At 38.7% G+C, this 20,000-nt stretch overlaps 1 protein-coding gene across 9 annotated transcripts in view; it reads right to left on the reverse strand.

Moving 5' to 3' along the window:
• Positions 1 to 20,000, reverse strand: part of LOC135222787 (protein unc-79 homolog) — an 841,880-nt gene that overhangs the window by 108,304 nt on the left and 713,576 nt on the right. For all 9 annotated transcript variants that reach the window (XR_010316338.1, XM_064261060.1, XM_064261059.1 and 6 more), the window contains 2 exons: positions 2,246 to 2,371; positions 1,751 to 1,891 (listed from right to left, as the gene is read on the reverse strand). Coding sequence is in view for 8 of the 9 variants with exons in the window: in XM_064261060.1 (XP_064117130.1) it covers positions 1,751 to 1,891; positions 2,246 to 2,371 (267 nt within the window). In the remaining variant the exon portion in view is untranslated. The remainder of the gene's footprint in view (positions 1 to 1,750; positions 1,892 to 2,245; positions 2,372 to 20,000) is intronic.

Raw genomic sequence — 20,000 nt, forward strand, 5'->3', positions numbered from 1 at the left:
AGAGCGCACCAATAGAATAATTAGGCTACGGATGAAGGAGTTGTTCTTACTTCTGTATAAAAGCTTGGTCTCGGAATTCATTGTATTGTTTTCTCCCTCAGTGATGCATTCCAGTTAAAATTTGGTTCCTTCCATTGGTAAGCGCTTTCATGTTGTAAAGTTGATAACTAGGTCATGCGCTACTGAAGAGAAAGGGTTATGTTTGTTTATAATGAAATTAATAACTTAAATGATGCACTGGTTATCTTTTTGGGTTCACAGCGTCAGAAAATGCATGATGTAGGTCATACTCATCATTTTCAATCCTATTACAATTTCTGCTGTGAAGTATGTTCAGTGAATGTGTATCATGCTTGATGACATCATGAAAGCCACAGCTTCTTTCCTTCTGGTCACTCGAATTATGTTTCCTTGTCCTTTTGCTGGGTTGTTATAGCACATCTCTAAACCTTGATCCATGCCTACACTGCTTAAATTCCTCTCTGCATGTTTAACTACAAAACCCCCTCTGACAAATGAATTAAAGACTGGGATTTTTTTTTAAGTTTCAAGCAATCTTCATAGTAAACAGAGCCCATCTGGCATAATTTACCTTTCCATAGGAAAAGAATAATGGCAGTGCTCTCTGAAAAGCAGATGTAAGGAGCTTCCAGTTTCCTTCCCTGTCGGCTCTTATATCTCTCAGTATTGGGAATAGTTCATATAAAAAAGTGTTCCAATAACAAAAGTCTTTTGACTTCTCTGTCCCTCTCCTCAGAAACATCATAAAGTCTGTAGGAAAACCTTGCAAAAGATGGTGTACATCATTTACTTTCTTTACACAGAAATCGTCAAGCTCCTTAAGCTGTGTAAAGAGTAACTAATATTTTTCATATTCTATGCTGGTAAAAAAACTCACAAAGCTGTACTTGATGCATAACTTCTGCAATTACAGCCATACCTCGAACTCCTCTTGAACAGTGATCGCCTTTTAGTGCATTCTCGACCACTTTTTGGCCGAATACTTCAGTTTCTATCGGTGCTTCTGCAGTGCCAGTCCTCCAGGTATTGTCCTATGATTATTTTTGTGGCGTAAAAGGAGCCTAAACCAAGAAAAATACTTTCAAATTGAGAGGGAAACAACAAGAAGTCAAATATTAAATAAGTTTAAAAATGACAAAACACAGTGTAAAAACATATTTTGAACAATTTTGAACTCCTGTAATTTTTTCCAGAAGGATTCGTTTGTGAGATACAGACAAGTTTTCTTTCAAAAACATATTATTTTGAACATATTTTTACGACAACTACAACAAATAATATAAGTAAATGAATTTGTAAATGCAAAACCATGGTGTAAAAATGTATTTTACACAACCGATTTCGGTCCGGCGGCCATCTTGGAAAAAACTCCCCATATCAGAATCGCATACCCGAGCTAAAATTCAGTCCTTGACATCAAAGAAACATTTTGTGAACAGTCACCACGTGTGCGGATTCTAGACTATAAAGAATACTCACAGATTACAGTAAAAAAAAAATTTAAACTATACTAAATTGATAAATAAAGTTCATGAGCAGACGGTCTGATTCCATTCCTAGAATTCATATTTAAGCTACACGCAAAAAGGCTCCTAACGTTTATGAAAATAATTTACAACTACATTCAGATGACCTGGATTAGAAGTAGTTCTGCATCAAACAGGTTTCATGGGAAAGGAAATGTATAAAAAAGGTGAGACAGTCATCAACTTATCTCCAATGTTTTTACCTTGCAACAGTTTTCAGCATCCTTGGGAGAAGTGGTGCTGCAAGACCAGGCTGACGATACACAAATGTGGATAGAATAATGATACATAATCCTAAATCATCATTGGAGAATTCCTCGATGATCTCGGCACATTCCATACATCTGTCAAACAGAAAAAATATTCTAAGATTTGATGAGACAGATAGTTTTTTAGGAACCCTATTGGTCTGCAATGAAAAAAATCAGTTGGAAACTTAAGGGATGAAACCTTAGTAACATAAGGCTTCTTTTCATTTTAATTGTAATGTTTTCCAGTTATTACACAATTCACATGTTGTTAAGCCCAAAATTTAAGGCTTGCAATAACAAAAACCTATCAAAAAATATAACCAAAGGGTGACACCAAGGGTCAACTCAAAGGCTATCATATAAATCTAGAAATATACTCTGCTCAAATTTCGTGATCACTGAACCAACTTCATTATCTCACTTACATCGCAGAATATAATAACATACCTGTATGCTATACAGTCGTCACCCACTCTCAGGGCTGATTGCTTGATCGACGGAGGTGGAGGTCCTTGAGGATTGGCGCTTGTTACTCCTCCACGAACAGAAGCGTTGCAAGTGTTGTGATCACTCCTGTAAATAGCATAAAAATCAATCCATGAATTGCATACACTGAGTAAAATGATATATATATATATATATATATATATATATATATATACTATATATATATATATATATATATATATATAGTATTTGTAATTGTAAAAACATCAATACCTTTTAATATCTCTAGTTCTTCACACTATTTGGATGTGCCTGTCACTGCAAGGCCTTAGCTGCAAATACATTTGGATCTAAATTTTTGTTGTGACTTTTTGGAGTATATCCAAAAAGTGGGAAAAATTCGTCAAGTGAGGGAGCATTGTGGCTATTGCAATTACATAAGTATCTGGAGAAAAAGTTAAAAGTAGATTTATAAATATATTAAATATAATATATATATATATATATATATATATATATATATATATATATATATATATATATACAATGTTTGCTTTTTCAACGCATAACTTTCCCTCAGTAATTGTAACAAATGTTGCAAAGTGTCTGTAATATGTTCAGATTCCATACTGAAGTTAGGTTAGAGTTAATGTTTAAATAATGTATGTTCAGAATTCGCAAAAGCATAATTTAAAGTTAAGAAAGAATGTAGAGTAAAAATAGAGATTAGGTTTGTTTGCGAAAGGATATATCATTCATCACTTGAAGCTGCGTGATCTTAATTTTTTTTTCTTGTAAACAGCCAATCGCACAATGCACATGACTGACTTGAATCATTCATATCCAGAAACCCACGTGATGACTGCACAAAGTTGTATTATTTAAGAAGCTTCAAGAAGCCTTTGAAGCGAAACATTTGCTTATATCTTTCATTTCATTTTAGTAAATAGAGATTCTTTTCTTATGAATCTGTTTGATATTACTGATGAATTAACTCTTATTTCTGTCGATTTGACAAACGAGAATTTGTTGACTTGTAAGTAATTTAATTGGGGGATGAAATATTTCAGGGTGTATCTGACCCAAAACTGCTGCGATGTCATTGTCGTGGAAATGACGACACTGTGCTTCCAACCGTGTTTCAGTATTTCAAACAATACAAGAGAATTTTATGTGCTGAAACCGTGTAATATTAAAGATTATTTATAGTTGTAATCCCACTTTCTCCGTCTTTCTTGTTTTGAAAGAGAATTATTAATATAGTCTAGGAGCCAAATGCCTCTATCTGTTAAAATAAGGGATTTACCTAACATGGTGAGGCCCTTACGTTTTGATACATTTATACTGTAGATTAATATATAGCACACAATAATCGGGATGGCTCTTAAAAATCTGGCCCTTTGAACACCTAAATATTACCATAAATAGCTCTCTAGATTAATCTATCTTTTTCGCGTTGGCCACTTTCATTAAATCTTGGTTAAATAATCAAGCTGCAATTCATAAAATATCATAGCTAAGATAAAAATTACCCAAATTTGCTAAATTTACTAGAATTATATATAAGAAACCACCTATTAATCTAAACTATCGCTCAAGTTTTATATTTGCATAAAACTTGGCCCAACCTCAAAAATATTCATGTAGCACCAACTTACACAAAGCATAGTATGTCTTTAAATAATACTGTTTTCTCTCATAACTAAAAATTAAATCAGATGTAAGTGATATGAAAACACAGCACAAAAAGAGCAGAATAAATTCCTATGAAGTCTTATATGACCAATCATTGGCCATAACTCCACCCAGTCTTTACAATTTAGTTACACTTCTGCTTTCTGATGCAATTCCAGATAATGTAGGTAAAAATTAACTTCTTGTAAATCCTCAAGGTATTCATGAAAGTGTTTTAAACATCTCACAAGACATTCTGTCAGCCGTAACTGATTTGCATACACCCAAGCATGTTGGTTTGGCTGTATATGTGTATCATAAAACTAGGAGCAAAGATATCATAACTATGCTTAGTCGGTTAGGTTGCGTATTAGTTACAGTGAGCTCCAAAGTGTCTTAGCAACTGTAGAGGCTGAAGTTGATAAACAAACAAATGATAAAAATATATATTTATTCCTGCAAATATAGTTTCAGGTAAGTTCACTCACTTTGCAACTGATAATTTATATTTCTCTGAATGTACACTTGATTGGTCTAGTATGCATATGACAAGCATGGTTATGTACCAGCCATGGTTGTTGGAAGTCCATGTATTTGGCAAGGTACCTGTAGATGTAAGACACAAGAGTACCATACATAGAGAGTATTATGACACCTCTATAATGTCAATAAACACAGTCCATTCTGTAAAGAAGTTGAAGCGTGAGCTGTTCCCAGAAAAGGCCAACAGCATGATACTGGAATTCTTGCAGGGCTCACAATCAGATACCCCAAGTATTAATCTATGGTCGAAGTTACTCCGACTTTGTCCTAGTAAACTTCTTGAGGTAGAAGTTGATTGCCCGGATGGAAAGTGTTTTATGCTATGCTGAATCATAAACACATTCCAGTTACAGCAATTGGACACTGCCCCTTCATACCTAATTCACCAACTAAACCAGCATTTGTAGCAGAAGCAGTGAAAATATGCATGAAAACCAGCAAAAGGTTGGGTAGGAGACACTGTTATTACCCAAGATGAATCTATTTATGAGTTTATTTACAAACTGCATAAATGTACCAGATGAATACGAAAACCCGATTCTTAGGCTGGGAGCTTCCATTTTTTAACAAACTATCTAGGAGCAATTGGAAAGGTTATGTACGGTTCAGGTTTGAAAGAACTGTTTGACATCAGCAATGTACTGAATGATGGCACAGCAGAAAAAGTCACCTCTGGTAAAGGTTACTATCAAGCAATTAACGCCCACTTGCTTGTGTATGAGGTGCTGGAAGCCCTTAGGTTAGACGCATTTGAACATTGGGTGATTGAAGAAGGAATCAGTATGGATGTAATGCCAGAAATGTCTGACTCTGACTTAATGTCCTCACTGGGCAGGGAACTAAAAGAGGGTACTCCTATAATGCAAAGTGTACAAACTTCAAAAACTTCTACCACATTTTCAAATTTTTATAGACCAGTTTAAATCTTGGAAAAAGTACAGCAAGACGTACCAGTTTTGGTGTAACTACTTAAATATGATAGAAATACTACGTGATACATTCATGCAGAGAGGAGTGGTGAATGGCAGGAGCACTTATCAGCAACTGCAGAAATGGCTGAGTATATAGCAGCTGCTGATCATACCAAATATGTTAAAGAAGTAATGTATTATCTACATGAAATGGGCAATCTTCAAGCTGAGGCTCCTGATATTTATGAGGCATTTGAACGTGGATACTTTACTGTGAAACGATATTCTGGAGAATTTAATGCAATCTGGACAGATATGGCACTGGAATGTTCACAGAACTGTGATGCAAAAGGTAGGCCTGGTCAAGCAGGATTAAAGGGAATAACAATGAACAAGAATGCACAAACCCGGTGGTTTGAGACTACCATTTTCAGCTGCAATATCAACTTCAATTAGGGTTTCATTATGAAGGCAGCTGTGCAACAAAGAAAAGACAATGTAACTCGTGTGATCACATTATATCAGCCATTGAGAGTGGCCAGATTATTAACCCATTTGTATATGCCAAAAAGCATCACGTCTCCATAGCTGATGGCAGTGTGGCAACAGACAAATCAGTGATGATTTATTTGAGTTAAAAAAACATGGAAAAAAGCATTAACTGAGTTTATAAGTATGTACTGGTAAAATTAGAAACTTAATCTTCACACATTCAAAGCTATACCAAGAGGAAGGTAAATGAATTTGTAAATGGTGATGGAACTAGAAAGAGATGGTCACTCTGTGGAACTGAAGGAAGTTTTGAACCAGGAATTGCACAACTACCCTCCATCTATTCCCTCTATGAATGTGTCATGTAATAGGAAAGTACTAAGAACAGGGAATAAATCACCACTTTTAGGAATGTTGAAAAAAGCATACAACCTGACTGAGTGGCCTCCAGATATGGCAGAATGGAAGAGCAAGTCTGGTATTGTGGTGGATGCAATGGCACTGGTACTCTCATATAAGCCATTCAACAGTGAGCAAGGAGATACATATGCCTGCCATATCCTTAGTGCTGTTGTAAGAGGAACAAGTTAAAAGTGAAATACACATGGTAGCAGCTAGATATGATGGGAAAGATGCCAGTGGATGTCAGGATAGACGAGGACATTCACAAATGGAGTATAGTATCAGCAGTAGTCATGTCATAAGAAATTGGGATAGCATTCTTGCAAGTAACATAATTAAAGCTCATTTGTTACAATTTTTTTATGAACAGTGGTCAAATCTGGCCCATATCATTCCAGATGGTGTAACTGTAGTCTTGACTGGTGGGTTTGAAAATAATCAAGAAGTTAGAATAGTGAGAAACAGAAATACAAATCTTAAGGAAAAGGACAAGGATAATGATATAGTGAATTTGGTATCATCCACACAAAAAAGAAGCTGACACCCGTTTATTCATGTCTATAGCAGCCTGTGGGATGTTCAAGAGTTGTAATTAAGGCATCTGACTCAGACATTGTGGTGATAAAATTACTTAGCAGCAGAAGGCTTGAAGGAGCTATACATGCAAACAATAGACTATTTCATCCCTATTCATCAAATCATTGATGTCATAGATGCTGATGAGACAAGTATGCTTCCCTTAGTACATGCCTTAAGTGGGTGGGATACTATTAGCTTATTTTATGGTAAAAGCAAGGAAACTTTCTATACTGCAACATATATTCATAAAGCTGATCTAACAAGAATCTGCTCCCAGTTCGAAAACTATAACATCAGTGCTTCTTTAATTGACCAAATAATTACAGTGACAAAGTCAGCCACTATTCTTCCTACCATCCACAGGAATTTAGCAATCTCAATGCACTCAGACATCACCTATATGCTAGGAAGAACATAAAATTATTACCACCTACAGATGATGCCTTTCGCCAACATGTTTTAAGGACCATCTTCCAAACATGCGTTTGGGTAAAAGCCACACACATTAGCATGTGTGTGCATAAGCAGATGGACATCTTTGAGGAGTGATTTATAACTTTTTTTCAGTAAATTGGGAGGAAGAGTTGTTTTGCATATGATGAAAGCAATTTAAATGTAAATATATTCTATTCTGCTATTTACTGTCACAAAGCACATTGCCACATGGATATCCTACCAAAATATTAAGTAGCTACTTGAACAAACAAGCATATGGCATAGCAGATAATCAGAGTACCCAGTGCTACTGAGATAGATTTATATATGGCTCTATTTATGGCAATATCGGGATGTTCGAAAGGTCAGATTTTCAAGAGCCGTCCCGATTATGGTGTGGGACACACTAATCTATCATAAAAATGTATAAACGCATAAGGGTCTCACCATGCAGGGTAAATCTCAATTTTGGCGACTGGCTCCTCGACTAAAATTACAGCAGTGTAAAGGCCCAAAATGATTTGTAGTCATTCAGCCATTTTGGGTTATATTTCACATATCAGTTAGTTCCCATAGAGGAGAGATTCATACTTAGACTTATAACTGTGGTGGGAAGAGATCCTAAAGCTCTCTCTCTCTCTCTCTCTCTCTCTCTCTCTCTCTCTCTCTTCTCGAAAGAGGGAAATTTTGATTTTTACAGTAATGTAAAGATTTTGTACTTAATGGTCACTTGTAACTTTTAGATTGATTTAATTTCTTAGTAGCATAGTGGTTATTTGTGGATTCTGAACAGTGTTAACATGTTTTTACAATGGTGCCTGTGAAAAAGTATAGTGAATATGGAAGCTGCAGCAAAAAAGGAAAACTGGTACCAGGTAATGTGTTATTACAAGTTTTAAGTGCACTTCAAAATATTTACAGTGGTTAGGTAAAATTATTTCATTTTGTACGCATTGCAAATCTTTTGTGTTCTGTATTTAATTCTTTTGAAGTGTTAATTTGCCATTCCGTGGATCAGAATGACCGAGTGACAACTATAGAAATGCCATTGCACAACTGGACTCTCTTGAACAATAGTTTGACAAAGACCCTAAGTACAAAGCCACCTACCAGAACGTCCTTCAGACGTATCTGAAAGCGAGCTTTATCAAAGAAGTTCATAATCCACAGCCAGAAGGGTTACTACATGCCATGCCTCATTTCAGAGTCAAAGAGCAAAGCTTAACCATTCTCTCCACATAATCTTTAATGCGTCTTCCAAGACCAAAGGTGAACTGTTGTTAAATGATTGCTTATACTCGCGTCCAAATATGGTCGAGATGCTTCATGATTTATCATTGAAGTTTAGAAGACACCCTAATGCAATAGAATCAGTTATATCTAAGGCATTTCATCGTGTCTTGCTTGATCCCGCTGATATCAAGTACATGTTTCCTTTGGCGCATGACGTTGACGCAAACGGCTACCTTCTCCTTCAGGGTTGTGGTCTTTCGTATCACTACTGGTCCTTACCTAATTCAGCATGTTGTTACAACACATCTCAAGGGGAAAGGGTGGGAAGAGCTGATCAGATCGTTCTAATTAGATAACTATTTACAAACCTAAGTCACCGAAGATGAGATGAAAAGGAATGCCTTAGAAGAAAAGTTGCTACTAGATGAAGCTCATCACACTTTGATGGGGTGGGCAAGCAACAATTCAGAATTTGATGCACTGACTGGGGGAAATGAGCCTGCACAAAATTCAGTTTTTGTCATGGTTTAGGACAGGAGAAGGGATTGTTTGGGTTGGAAGCCCTTACTCATATCCAACTCTGACCCCTTGGGACTTGTCAGTCCAGTTTTTGTTAGAGGTAAGATATTTTTGCAAGATTTGTGGGAAGCAGCAATAGGTTGGGATGCTGTGCTGAATAGGGAACAACAGGAGCAGGCAAATAAGACCTTGGAGGAATTTACTTACATTCACACACTGAAATTCAAGCTGGGAGTCATGTTGGGGAAATCAGAATTGCACATATTTACCGATGCATCTAACAAAGCATACAGGGCAGTAGCCTACATAAAAGGGGAAGAAGAACAGACTAACATTTTCACGTCAAAAATAGGAGTAATGCTGAGAAAACAAGCTAAGTTAACCATACCTAAGTTAGAACTATTAGCTTTACTGTTAGGGTTTAGATTGGGGAGATATCTGAAGAAGCATTGGACACATAGCAAGGTCGCCATGGCCTGGTTAGCAAGCACAGGGGGGAATTAGAATACCTTCATTTGAAACCGGGTGGGAGAAATTACCTTTATCCAGTAGGAATGTGACCTTGGAATCAAATATGTGCCCACCAGCAGTTACCCAGCCAACACCCTAACCTGAGGTTCTACACTGAAGGAACTAGACAACAATCTCTTGTTGCACAGAGGTCCTGCCTTTCTTTACAAGACAGGCCAAGCACTGATGAACCATCGAGCCAGAACAACATTCACATCATCGCAGCCCTCCAAGAGTTAAGAGAAGAAGGAAAGCTGATCCAACCTGCCCAACTATGGGATCTAAGGGATAGTAACATTGATTTTGTTAACTCCCACAGTCTGAGCTAATTTACACTAATGCATACACCCATGACTGGGCTAAATTTAAGGATGGCCAATTTGATAGGAAAACAGAAAAAAAACTCATCATTGGAAAGAGGAAGATACGCATATTCACATGGTATAAGAAAAAAAATCTAAAAAATGCTCTGTACTCTCCACAGGAAGTTGTACATGAATATTTACTACTCCTTGCCAGCCTCTTTTCCCTATGACAGTTGTAAAAAAATGCTAATTCTAATTCTAATATTTTTTATTTTATTTTGTCAAATTGAAATTACAGCTCAAACATCATGAAAGATAATAAATAAAACCGAGAACAAAGTCTTAGCACATTTATTGTAAAATATTCACGATGCATCCTAGGATGGAAATTTGTGACCACATTCGCCCCTTATCTCCTCGAGCAAGACTGAGGGCTTCTCAGCTCACTCACACTCCTATAGGGTGATCTGAAAAGTTGCCAATAGTGATATATGGAACTACTAGGAGATTCACAGCCGGTGTCCAAGTGTTTTTCTGGAATAAAATTTTATCAACGTACCTGACAAAGATGCCACTTTGTCACAGGGCATCTTACATCCCTTCCTAATTTTTGCCTATATTCCATATTAGGAAAGTTGCATAATTCTGTTAATTATAAGAGTAACAACGACTTCTTGCAGATATCACCAGCAAACTCAGAGGAATGTCTTTCGAAGCTATAATGATGTAAATTATGACATCATTAACTTGCCTCCTTCTCGATGGATAATTGGCTATTAGTGAAAAAGTCTCTACCTCTGGCAACAATGAAATATAACCAATACTCCTTGTTTACATTTTGTAGTAGTGGTAGTAGTAAATTAGTAGTATATAAGATTTATGCCATGAGGTCGAGTGCTAGAATCCTTGAAGAAAAGGGTTTCCACAAGTAATCCAGGAAATTACTTTCTATCCCTATTTCTCAATTGAAAAATTATATAATTAAAAATAAATTAACAAAGTGATGAAAACTTTGGCATTCGTCATAACTCCTTATATACTTTTCCTAATATGACAGTGATGATCATTGTAATAAATAGAGCATATATAATTATCTTTCTGCACCTTATGGAAGTCATCAAATGACGAAAACTTGGTAGTCTTGGATGTCCGGGTATACTCCTTACCCAAAAAAGGGCCCTGCCATTCATTTACCTGTTCAAGATTACGCAGAGTTTGCCACGGGCCTCCTCACTTCTAAACAATCGTGCAAGTCGAATAAGAAAAGCTATACTGCAACCACAGGGACAATGAATTATCATAGAAGCCATTCTTGAAGTCTTGACAAGGTACGAATATTCATTCAGAATTTCAGAGACAGCTGTTTGTCATCATCAATTTGTGGGAGGAGTCGAAACATCATATGTTTACGTCATGTATAACTTTGAATGCATACATTAGTGTTTTCCGCCACTGGCTTCAACTGCTTTATTTTACATTTATGAATATACTTTTTTCTAATATAAGTAATAAAAAATGCTGCCAAAAATTAGGTAGGGATGTAAAGTACACTATGGTTAAGTAATATCTTTCTCAAATGCACAGAAAAAAAGTAATTCTGGAAAAAACACCCGGACAAAGGCTCTGAATTTCATAGTGGAACATTTTTCCCACAAAATTCGTTCAAACTGTATGGCACCAAATCTTTATCATACATCTGCAACACCTGTCCACTGCCCTGAAGCTATATGTGATCGTGTATATATATATATATATATATATATATATATATATATATATATATATATATATATATATATATATATATCGAGCTACAAATGTCCTTTAATATCTAATTCACTCTACCTTGGAATTAATATATTTTCATATATGTTTAACCGAAGGGGAATTTTCTAAGCGATGGGCACGAACCATCGACATCTTCAATTCCAGGACTGGCAGTGAAGCCTTAGCCCACCCCGCCACCGCAAGAGGATATAAGTTTATGCCGTCTCCCACCCCAAATACCTGTCGCGCTCAAGTAATTTGTAATTTTGGAGACTGCATCAAACCCATCTCGTCCTCGGTAGCGTTGTAGTGCTTTTGCCCGCACATAGCCATTATATAAGTCATATCACATTACCGTGATACATATACATATATCGAGCTACAAATGTCCTTTAATATCTAATTCACTCTACTTCGGAATTAATATATTTTCATATATGCTTAACCGGAGATGAATTTTCTAATCGATAATAGAATTGCCGGTCGACAGGTACAAACCATCGACATCTTCAATTCCAGGACTGGTAGTGAAGCCTTAGCCAACCCCGCCACCGCAAGAGGATATAAGTTTATGTCGTCTCCCACCCTAAATACCTGTCGCATTCAGGTAATTTGTAGTTTTGGAGGCTGCATCAAACCCAACTCATCCTCGGTAACGTTGTAGTGCTTTTGCCCGCACGTAGCCATTATATAAGTCATATCACATTACTGTGATTCATATACATACATCGAGCTACAAATGTCCTTTAATATCTAATTCACTCTACCTTGGAATTAATATATTTTCATATATGTTTAACCGAAAGGGAATTTTCTAAGCGATAATAGAATTGCTGGCCGACGGGCACAAACCATCGACATCTTCAATTCCAGGACTGGCAGTGAAGCCTTAGCCCACCCCGCCACCGCAAGAAGATATAAGTTTATGCTGTCTCCCACCCCAAATACCTGTTGCGCTCAGGTAATTTGTAGTTTTGGAGACTGCATCAAACCCACCTCGTCCTCGGTAGCGTTGTAGTGCTTTTGCCCTCACGTAGCCATTATATAAGTCATATCACATCACCGTGATTCATATACATATATCAAGCTACAAATGTCCTTTAATATCTAATTCACTCTACCTTGGAATTAATATATTTTCATATATGTTTAACCGAAGGGGAATTTTTTAAGCGATAATAGAATTGCCGGCGGATGGGCACGAGTTGGGTGGCCTCTTCCTCATCACCTGTATATCAAGAGTACTTAGACTTCTGCAACAGTTTAGATGCTGAAACGTTAGTGCTGTTACTGAGGAGATCTGCCGCCACACATGGGACACCCACCTGGGTGTATAGCGATAATTCCATGGCCTGTGTTGCCAGCACCTTCTTCAACAAGGTATATGACAAGGAGATCACTCAACACTTCCTCCAAGAGAAGGGGATCAATTGGACCTTCCAAACTCATTGGTCTCCCTGGAAGGGAGGCTTCTTTGACAGGCTGGAAACCACCTTGCAATGCAATGTATTCCGCGAGAAACAATTTCGCACTCTTGTCAAGAGGCTGAAGCAGTGGTCATCAATCACCCACTGATGTATGTGGTTGACGCGAGAAAGGACAAAGTCCTCACGCCCTCCCACATGGTCTGAGGCGATCTGGTTTCGTCTGTTGCTGCCAGTTGCCCTGCACAAAGAGATGCACCAGACCCTGACCACTAAGCAGTTACATCACCAATACTTCCACCTCACTGAAAAGCTTGAATGCTTTAATTGGTATTGGAGACAAGGATACCTGAGGTCACTTCAGGAGTGGCGTGACTTCAGGGAGGGTCCTGCAACCACATTACATGGAGGCATCACACTGGTGAAGGTGGAACAGCAAAGGCATGGTCAATGGTCCCTGGGCAAGATCATTGCTGTTTACCCTGAAGATCAAGGGGGTTGTGAGATCTGTCAGTTCTCTTTGAAAGCGAAGAGCACCTGTTGGCAGTTGAGCACATAGTGCCACTAGAAGTGAATGCCCATGACAACAAGGGAGAAACGACTGGAACAGAACTAGAGACCGAGAGCAACCCAGAGGAAAACGATCAGTATGTGTTGGATAGTAGTGTGGAAAGTGTGACTTGAAGAACTGAAAGACTCAAGGTAGATGACAGATAGTGTTTGAGAAGGTTTGTGGGAAGCAGTGGACAGTGAGAATGCAAGACTGAAAAGAAGGGCCGCAATTGAACAAAGACGAAAAACATCATAGTGGGTAAAAGACTAAAGTGTAATGTGCATGTTAATTATGTCAGAGGTGAACTGTAAAAGAGTGGGAGCTGAAAAGAGACCTAAAGGTTTTAGGTCTAGTATATAGTTTTGCTTCTCACACGTTCAACAGGGGCAGACGGTAGACACAATGTTGGAACTATGTACATGTACTAATGTACTTTTTTAAATTTTACTTATGTGTCATTTTGTAACTCATTATCTGCCTGGGATAAGACGTTATCCCTCACGTCTCCAAGCGGAGCATTGTGTTTCTATTTGAAGTGACATTATGCAAAGCGCATGTTTCTATGAACAGTCGCAAGTTCACATTCTATATTTTTGGACGAATAATCTTTGCTATTGCTATCATTGAAGTGCCTCACCTTTATGCCAGAACTGTGCTGATCCTTCAGATGAACACTGCCATTTTTTGCCTTATTGTAATCTTGTGCCTTTTATATCAGGCTCGTTGCAGAGAACCATTCTTCATTCATGGTTCCCGAGGGGAACATTGCATTTTGATCCACAAAAATGATTTTTGCATGAATTATGCCACTGTGTATTTGACTGATGTGTTGGCGTATTACGTATTTTCAACATTGCCTGTTTCAATCGCTGATGTGTTATTCCATTGCACAATTTTGAACATTGCCTATTCATATTGATATGTTGCCAGATGGTTGGGTTTTGATTTTTGCATTTTTTTTAGTATTGCCTTCAATCACGAGAGTGAACATTGTGTTCTTTGTGAAGGTATTGTCTTGTTTCTTGATTTGTGGATTTTGCATGTTTTGTATTTTGTGAATAAATCAAGTGATCACTCTGCTGGAATGTGTGCCATTGTCGTGAGCTAGACTCGGGTTGTAGCACTGCAAATGAGCCTGGGCTGCGACTAAGAAGATCCACTTGTCTTGCCTCATCTATCTAGTAGACCTTCTCTTTCACTTTCGGTCCCTCCCACCCTATGAGCGGTGGAGGATGTCGTGAAATATGTGCACCATTTTCTCGCGACTTAAATCTGCCATGGTCCTGAATCTGAAGTCACAAAGAAGAAAGTAGGCGGCAAAATGCAATGGTTCTTTCTCAAGTTTGCCTTTGACAGAGTCATGGGAATCTCTTACATACAGTGGTACCTCGAGATACAAAAGGCTCAACTTACGAAAAACTTGAGATACGAAAGCTAATACGAAAAATTTTACGGCTCTACATATGAAAATTGTTCAAGATACAAAAAGTTGTTACTGTAAAGTCCGAGATTCGCCCGGACCACCGATAACAATTTTGAAACTCGCTCGCCGCCAACTGAGTAGACTCGTCACCATCCTCCCGCTCTCCCATTGGTTCCTGATGCTAGTCACCGCCATGAGATCCTTCTCTCCTATTGGTCAGCATCCCTCCCATGATGCATCTACGTAGCGGCGTGCTTCTTCGGCCACTGCACGGCATCATCTGTATCATACACACGCGGTATTCGTTTGTTGTAACGATTTTGTTTATTAACGTAAATTCGTTAGTGATTTCATTGTAGTATACTTTATCGTGTTGTGAGAGAATTTTACTACATACGTATACATACTACATAAGATAATTACGCACAGTATATACGTAGTCCTGGGTCCCAAAAAAAGTTGAAATTCACGGAAAGAAGAGGATGCTCTCTTTGGAAATGAAAATGGAGATTATCAAGAAGTAAGAAGCTGGTATGCGATTGAGTGTGATTGCCAAGGAATACAGCCGAAATCCATCAACAATAGGCACCATCCATAAGCAGAAGGATGTCATCAAAGCAGCTACACCTTCCAAGCGCGTCACTATTTTGTCCAGCAAGAGGACCCACATGCAAGAGGACCCACGTGCACGATGAAATGGAAAGGCTTCTTCTTGTCTGGATAAAAGACAAAGAAATCGCTGGCGGTACGATAACAGAGACGGCAATCTGCCACAAGGCCAGCGCTACTTTCGGCAATTTGATTGCCCAGGCCGAAGACGACGGAGGAGAAGGGACATCAACGCCAATCCCAGACTTCAAGGCTTCGCATGGATGGTTCGAGAAATTCCGTAAACGGACTGGCATCCATTCGGTGGTGCGGCATGGGGAGGCGGCCAGCTTGGACACGAAAGCGGCCAAAGCCTTTAAAAAGACGTTTGACGAGATGATGATCAAGGACGTACATCACGCAGGAAGAGAAGAAGCTACCCGGGCATAAGCCTATGAAAGACAGGCTTACGCTCGCACTTTGTTCCAACGCCAGTGGGGATTGCAAGGTGAAGCCCCTACTTGTCTATCATTCGGAGACTCCTCAAGCCTTCAAGGCCCACAAAATGCTTAAGGAGAAGCTTCCAGTGATGTGGAGGGCTAATGCGAAAGCCTGGGTAACGAGGCTTTTGTTCACCGAGTGGGTAAATCTGTGTTTCGGCCCGACAGTGAAGAAATTCTTGGAAGAGAAGCGCCTCCCTATGAAATGCCTGCTGGTGTTGGACAATGCCCCTGCTCACACTCCTGGCCTCGAGGAAGATATCCTAGCGGAGTATTCCTTCATCAAGGTTCTTTATCTTCCACCTAACACCACCCCTATCCTCCAGCCCATGGACCAGCAAGTGATATCGAATTTCAAGAAGCTGTATACGAAACATCTTTTCAAGAGATGTTTCGACATCACCAATGCCACAAACCTCACCTTGCGTGAATTTTGGAAGGAGCATTTCGATATCGTAATATGCATCCGACTCATCGACAAAGCTTGGCAGGTGGTTTCGAGGCGAAAATTTGAATTCCTCATGGAGTAAACTCTGGCCTGATGTAGTATCCACTCGAGACTTCGAGGGATTCGACGTGGGCAAAGCTGGTGCTGCAGATTCAGAAACAGTTGACGGTCCTGAAACTGTTTTGCAACCAGATCTTGACGAGATCGTTGCACTCGGCAAGTCCATGGGGCTGGTCGTCGGCGGGGACGACATCAATGACCTTCTCGAGGAGCACCAAGAGGAACTTACGACAGATGACCTGAAAGAGTTGGAGGCCATGCAACATAACATCATTCAAGAGGAGTTCTCTAGCAGCGGCGAGGAGGAGGACGACGACTCTATGACAACGGCAGAAATTAAGGATGCTCTAGCTGCTTTTCATGAGGTGCAATTATTCGTAGAAAAGAGACGCCCCGAAAAGGCTTACACAGGTCGTATGCTTGCACAGTTCGATGACGTTTGCCTGAGTCGTTTCAGGAAAATTGTAGAAAGTAGGCAGAAGCAATCTTTCTTGGATAGTTATTTTTTAAAGAGGCCTTTAGTAGGAGTAGTAAGCAAAAAGGAAGAACTAAGTGATACTACTAAAAAACAGAAAGTTGAAAGTGGTGAAGAAGTTGAAATTTTGTAAACAAAAACAAAAAAAACGTAAAGAATAAAAAAGTATTAAAAAAAATGTAAAAATAAAAAAAAATAAACAAATTTTTTAATTTTAAGTTTTTTGTAAAGTTAAGTGTTACAGTTTTGTTAATGTGTTTCGTAAAGTTTAGTCTATGTTTTCCTTACATTTTTTATGTGTTTCATAAAGATAAGTGTACGTACGTATCTGTTGTTTGTCCTCCTCCTCTGTCGCCACTTTTGGAGATAGCCTCACTCGAAAGGTAAGGTTCCACATTTTACTACATACGTACGTATGTACGTACAGTATTTCTTGTATACCATGTACACTAATACACTTTATTTACAGGTATATTAGCAGTAAGTATTAAGTTAGGTATTGAATGGTCCAAATTGTTGTAGTATTTCATTGTTTATAGGTCAATTTAGCTTTATTATGAAATTTACTGGGGTGTTTTTGGAGGGCTTGGAACGGATTATCCATTTTACATGCAAAATGCGGTCAAAGATACGAAAAGCTCATGATACGAAGGCTGCCTCGGAACAGATTAATTTTGTATCTCGAGGTACCACTGTATTTCATTCGAGTGATTGTGTAATGTATGAATTGTTAAAATGCCTAATTGATCACAGTATATAGCGTCAGGCGTGAGGGTGTTTTGCCCGTCCCTTCCAGACCATAAATCATTGCTACCATGTGTTGTAACTAATTGGTTTTGGTGGTTAAAGTTCATTATGTCAAGTTTAAAAAGTGTTGTGTGATCTGAGTTCATATGAGTAGTTATAGTTCCCCGTCTTGTGTCATTATTCTTCTTGATGATTGTAGTTTTTTAGGATATAACCAGACCACGGGCCCCTTAAGAACCACATGGCCCCTTTTTAAACTGATGATCTACAGTTAAGGCATAATGTGTTCTAGTTTCGTTTCATTATTGTAAGGGTAGAGTCATGAGATGCAGATATTTCATTTTTGTAATAAAATCTTGTTAAATTTTGCTGATCGTGTTCACTAGTCTTTTGAGAAAGGCTGACCACTGAGCCCTGGGCTAGAACATCTTGGCAATATCATTCAGCCCACCAGTTAATAAATACCCTGTTGTGAGGGTTAATTAGCAATACTTTTATTAAAATGCACTAAAAAGTACAAAATAATTTTTCGAGACACACCAGGATTTTCTTATAAAAGTGTGGGTGAAAAACATGGAAGGAAATGCTAAAATAAAATAAAAAATTCTTATACCATTTCCTTCCATGTTTGGTGGCCACATTTTTAGATATGATTAATTTAACCCAAAATGGACAGGCACCATCATGTGAGTATTGATAACAGGATTTGAGTGGTGTACGAGCTAACTTTTGGTGAGTATCAATCTTATGCACCATACAACAGGGCGTCTCAGGGAGACATTATTATTCTTAACTTGAAGTTGAATGTCTTACTCCTCTCTCCCATTGTAGTATGCTAGATGCATAGGATTAATAAAACCCGTGTCCAGTGATGCATGTACTGCAGAGTGAAACAAACTGCAAGAGCGCCAGTTGCAAACTGACTTGGAGGGAAACGCCAACCTTCCCCCAAGGCGGGAAAACAAGTCCAGTTCTCTTCTACAATCTTACATCTCCCTTCCAAAATTTTTATCTAATTATAAGCACGAGATGCTATGAAATGGCTATAACATTTAAATGAAAATTTTATATTATAAGAAATAGATGTATGCACAACACATATCTAAAAAAAATAAAACAATGAACTTCTGTGATAACAAAACAAACAATCAAATAAATGGATACGCAACATATTGCAAGTAATATGTTCATTCTGTAATGGAGGCAATTGAATTAACTGGGTAGAGCAAAACTTTTACTCATTCACACAGTTTATGACATAATTGGATAGCCACCTCAGGTGGGTAGTTTGCCTCTTGGGGCATGCTGGTGCCTCTGGCTGCGTTGATTCAGTGACTGAACGGTGAGGGCAAAACCTGTTGCCAATGCCTGTCGACCAGGTAATGTTGTTTTGCCTATGATCTTGCAGATAGGTGTGTTTAGGTATTACAACATTGCAAGAGATGCCTTGTCACAGTCCAGGCTGCCTCCATCCCCTACGTTTGCCCTGAAGATTCTTTTCGTGGTTTTTACAGCTGCTTCCACCCTATTAAATGTGCTGATGTGAGGTGCACCTTGACCCCACCCCCATCTCCTAAAGAAGGCAGACATTTTTTTGCTTAACAGATTAGTGCCTCCATCCGTGGACACTTCCTCTGGGGTCCCCCAATCTCTTGAAGTAGCGTATTAGCACTGACATTACTCTCTGTGAAGTAGCAACATTGGAGAAATGGGCTATTTCCGGCCATCCCATGAGTCTATCAGCGTACACCATGTACATTCGCTCCTCCAACTGAAACATATCTGCAACCATGCAATGGAAGGGGTATTCTGAGGGGAGTGTGATGAGCATTGCTTCCTCAGGTAGGGATGGAGCGTGCGTGTCACAAATAACGCACTTGTTCCTGTGGTGCTGAAGGTCAACAAACAGTGTCTGGCTCTCCTGAGCATGGGGTCGAGCCCTTGGTGACCTGAAATTAGAATTGCTGACACCTGCTGACAAAGTTATTCTGGAATCACAAGTCGTACACACCCATCTTCATACGTGTAGAGCACTAAATTCTCACATGGTAAAATGGCCTAAGGTAGGCCACCTCCTGCGCCTTCTGTTAGAGCCAGTCACCTGTATACACTCTTGCCATCAGCAACTGATATACTGGATCTATGACCGCTGCTGCACTGATGGTCT

Source organism: Macrobrachium nipponense, chromosome 8 (genome assembly GCF_015104395.2).
Source record: "Macrobrachium nipponense isolate FS-2020 chromosome 8, ASM1510439v2, whole genome shotgun sequence".
NCBI lineage: Eukaryota > Metazoa > Arthropoda > Malacostraca > Decapoda > Palaemonidae > Macrobrachium > Macrobrachium nipponense.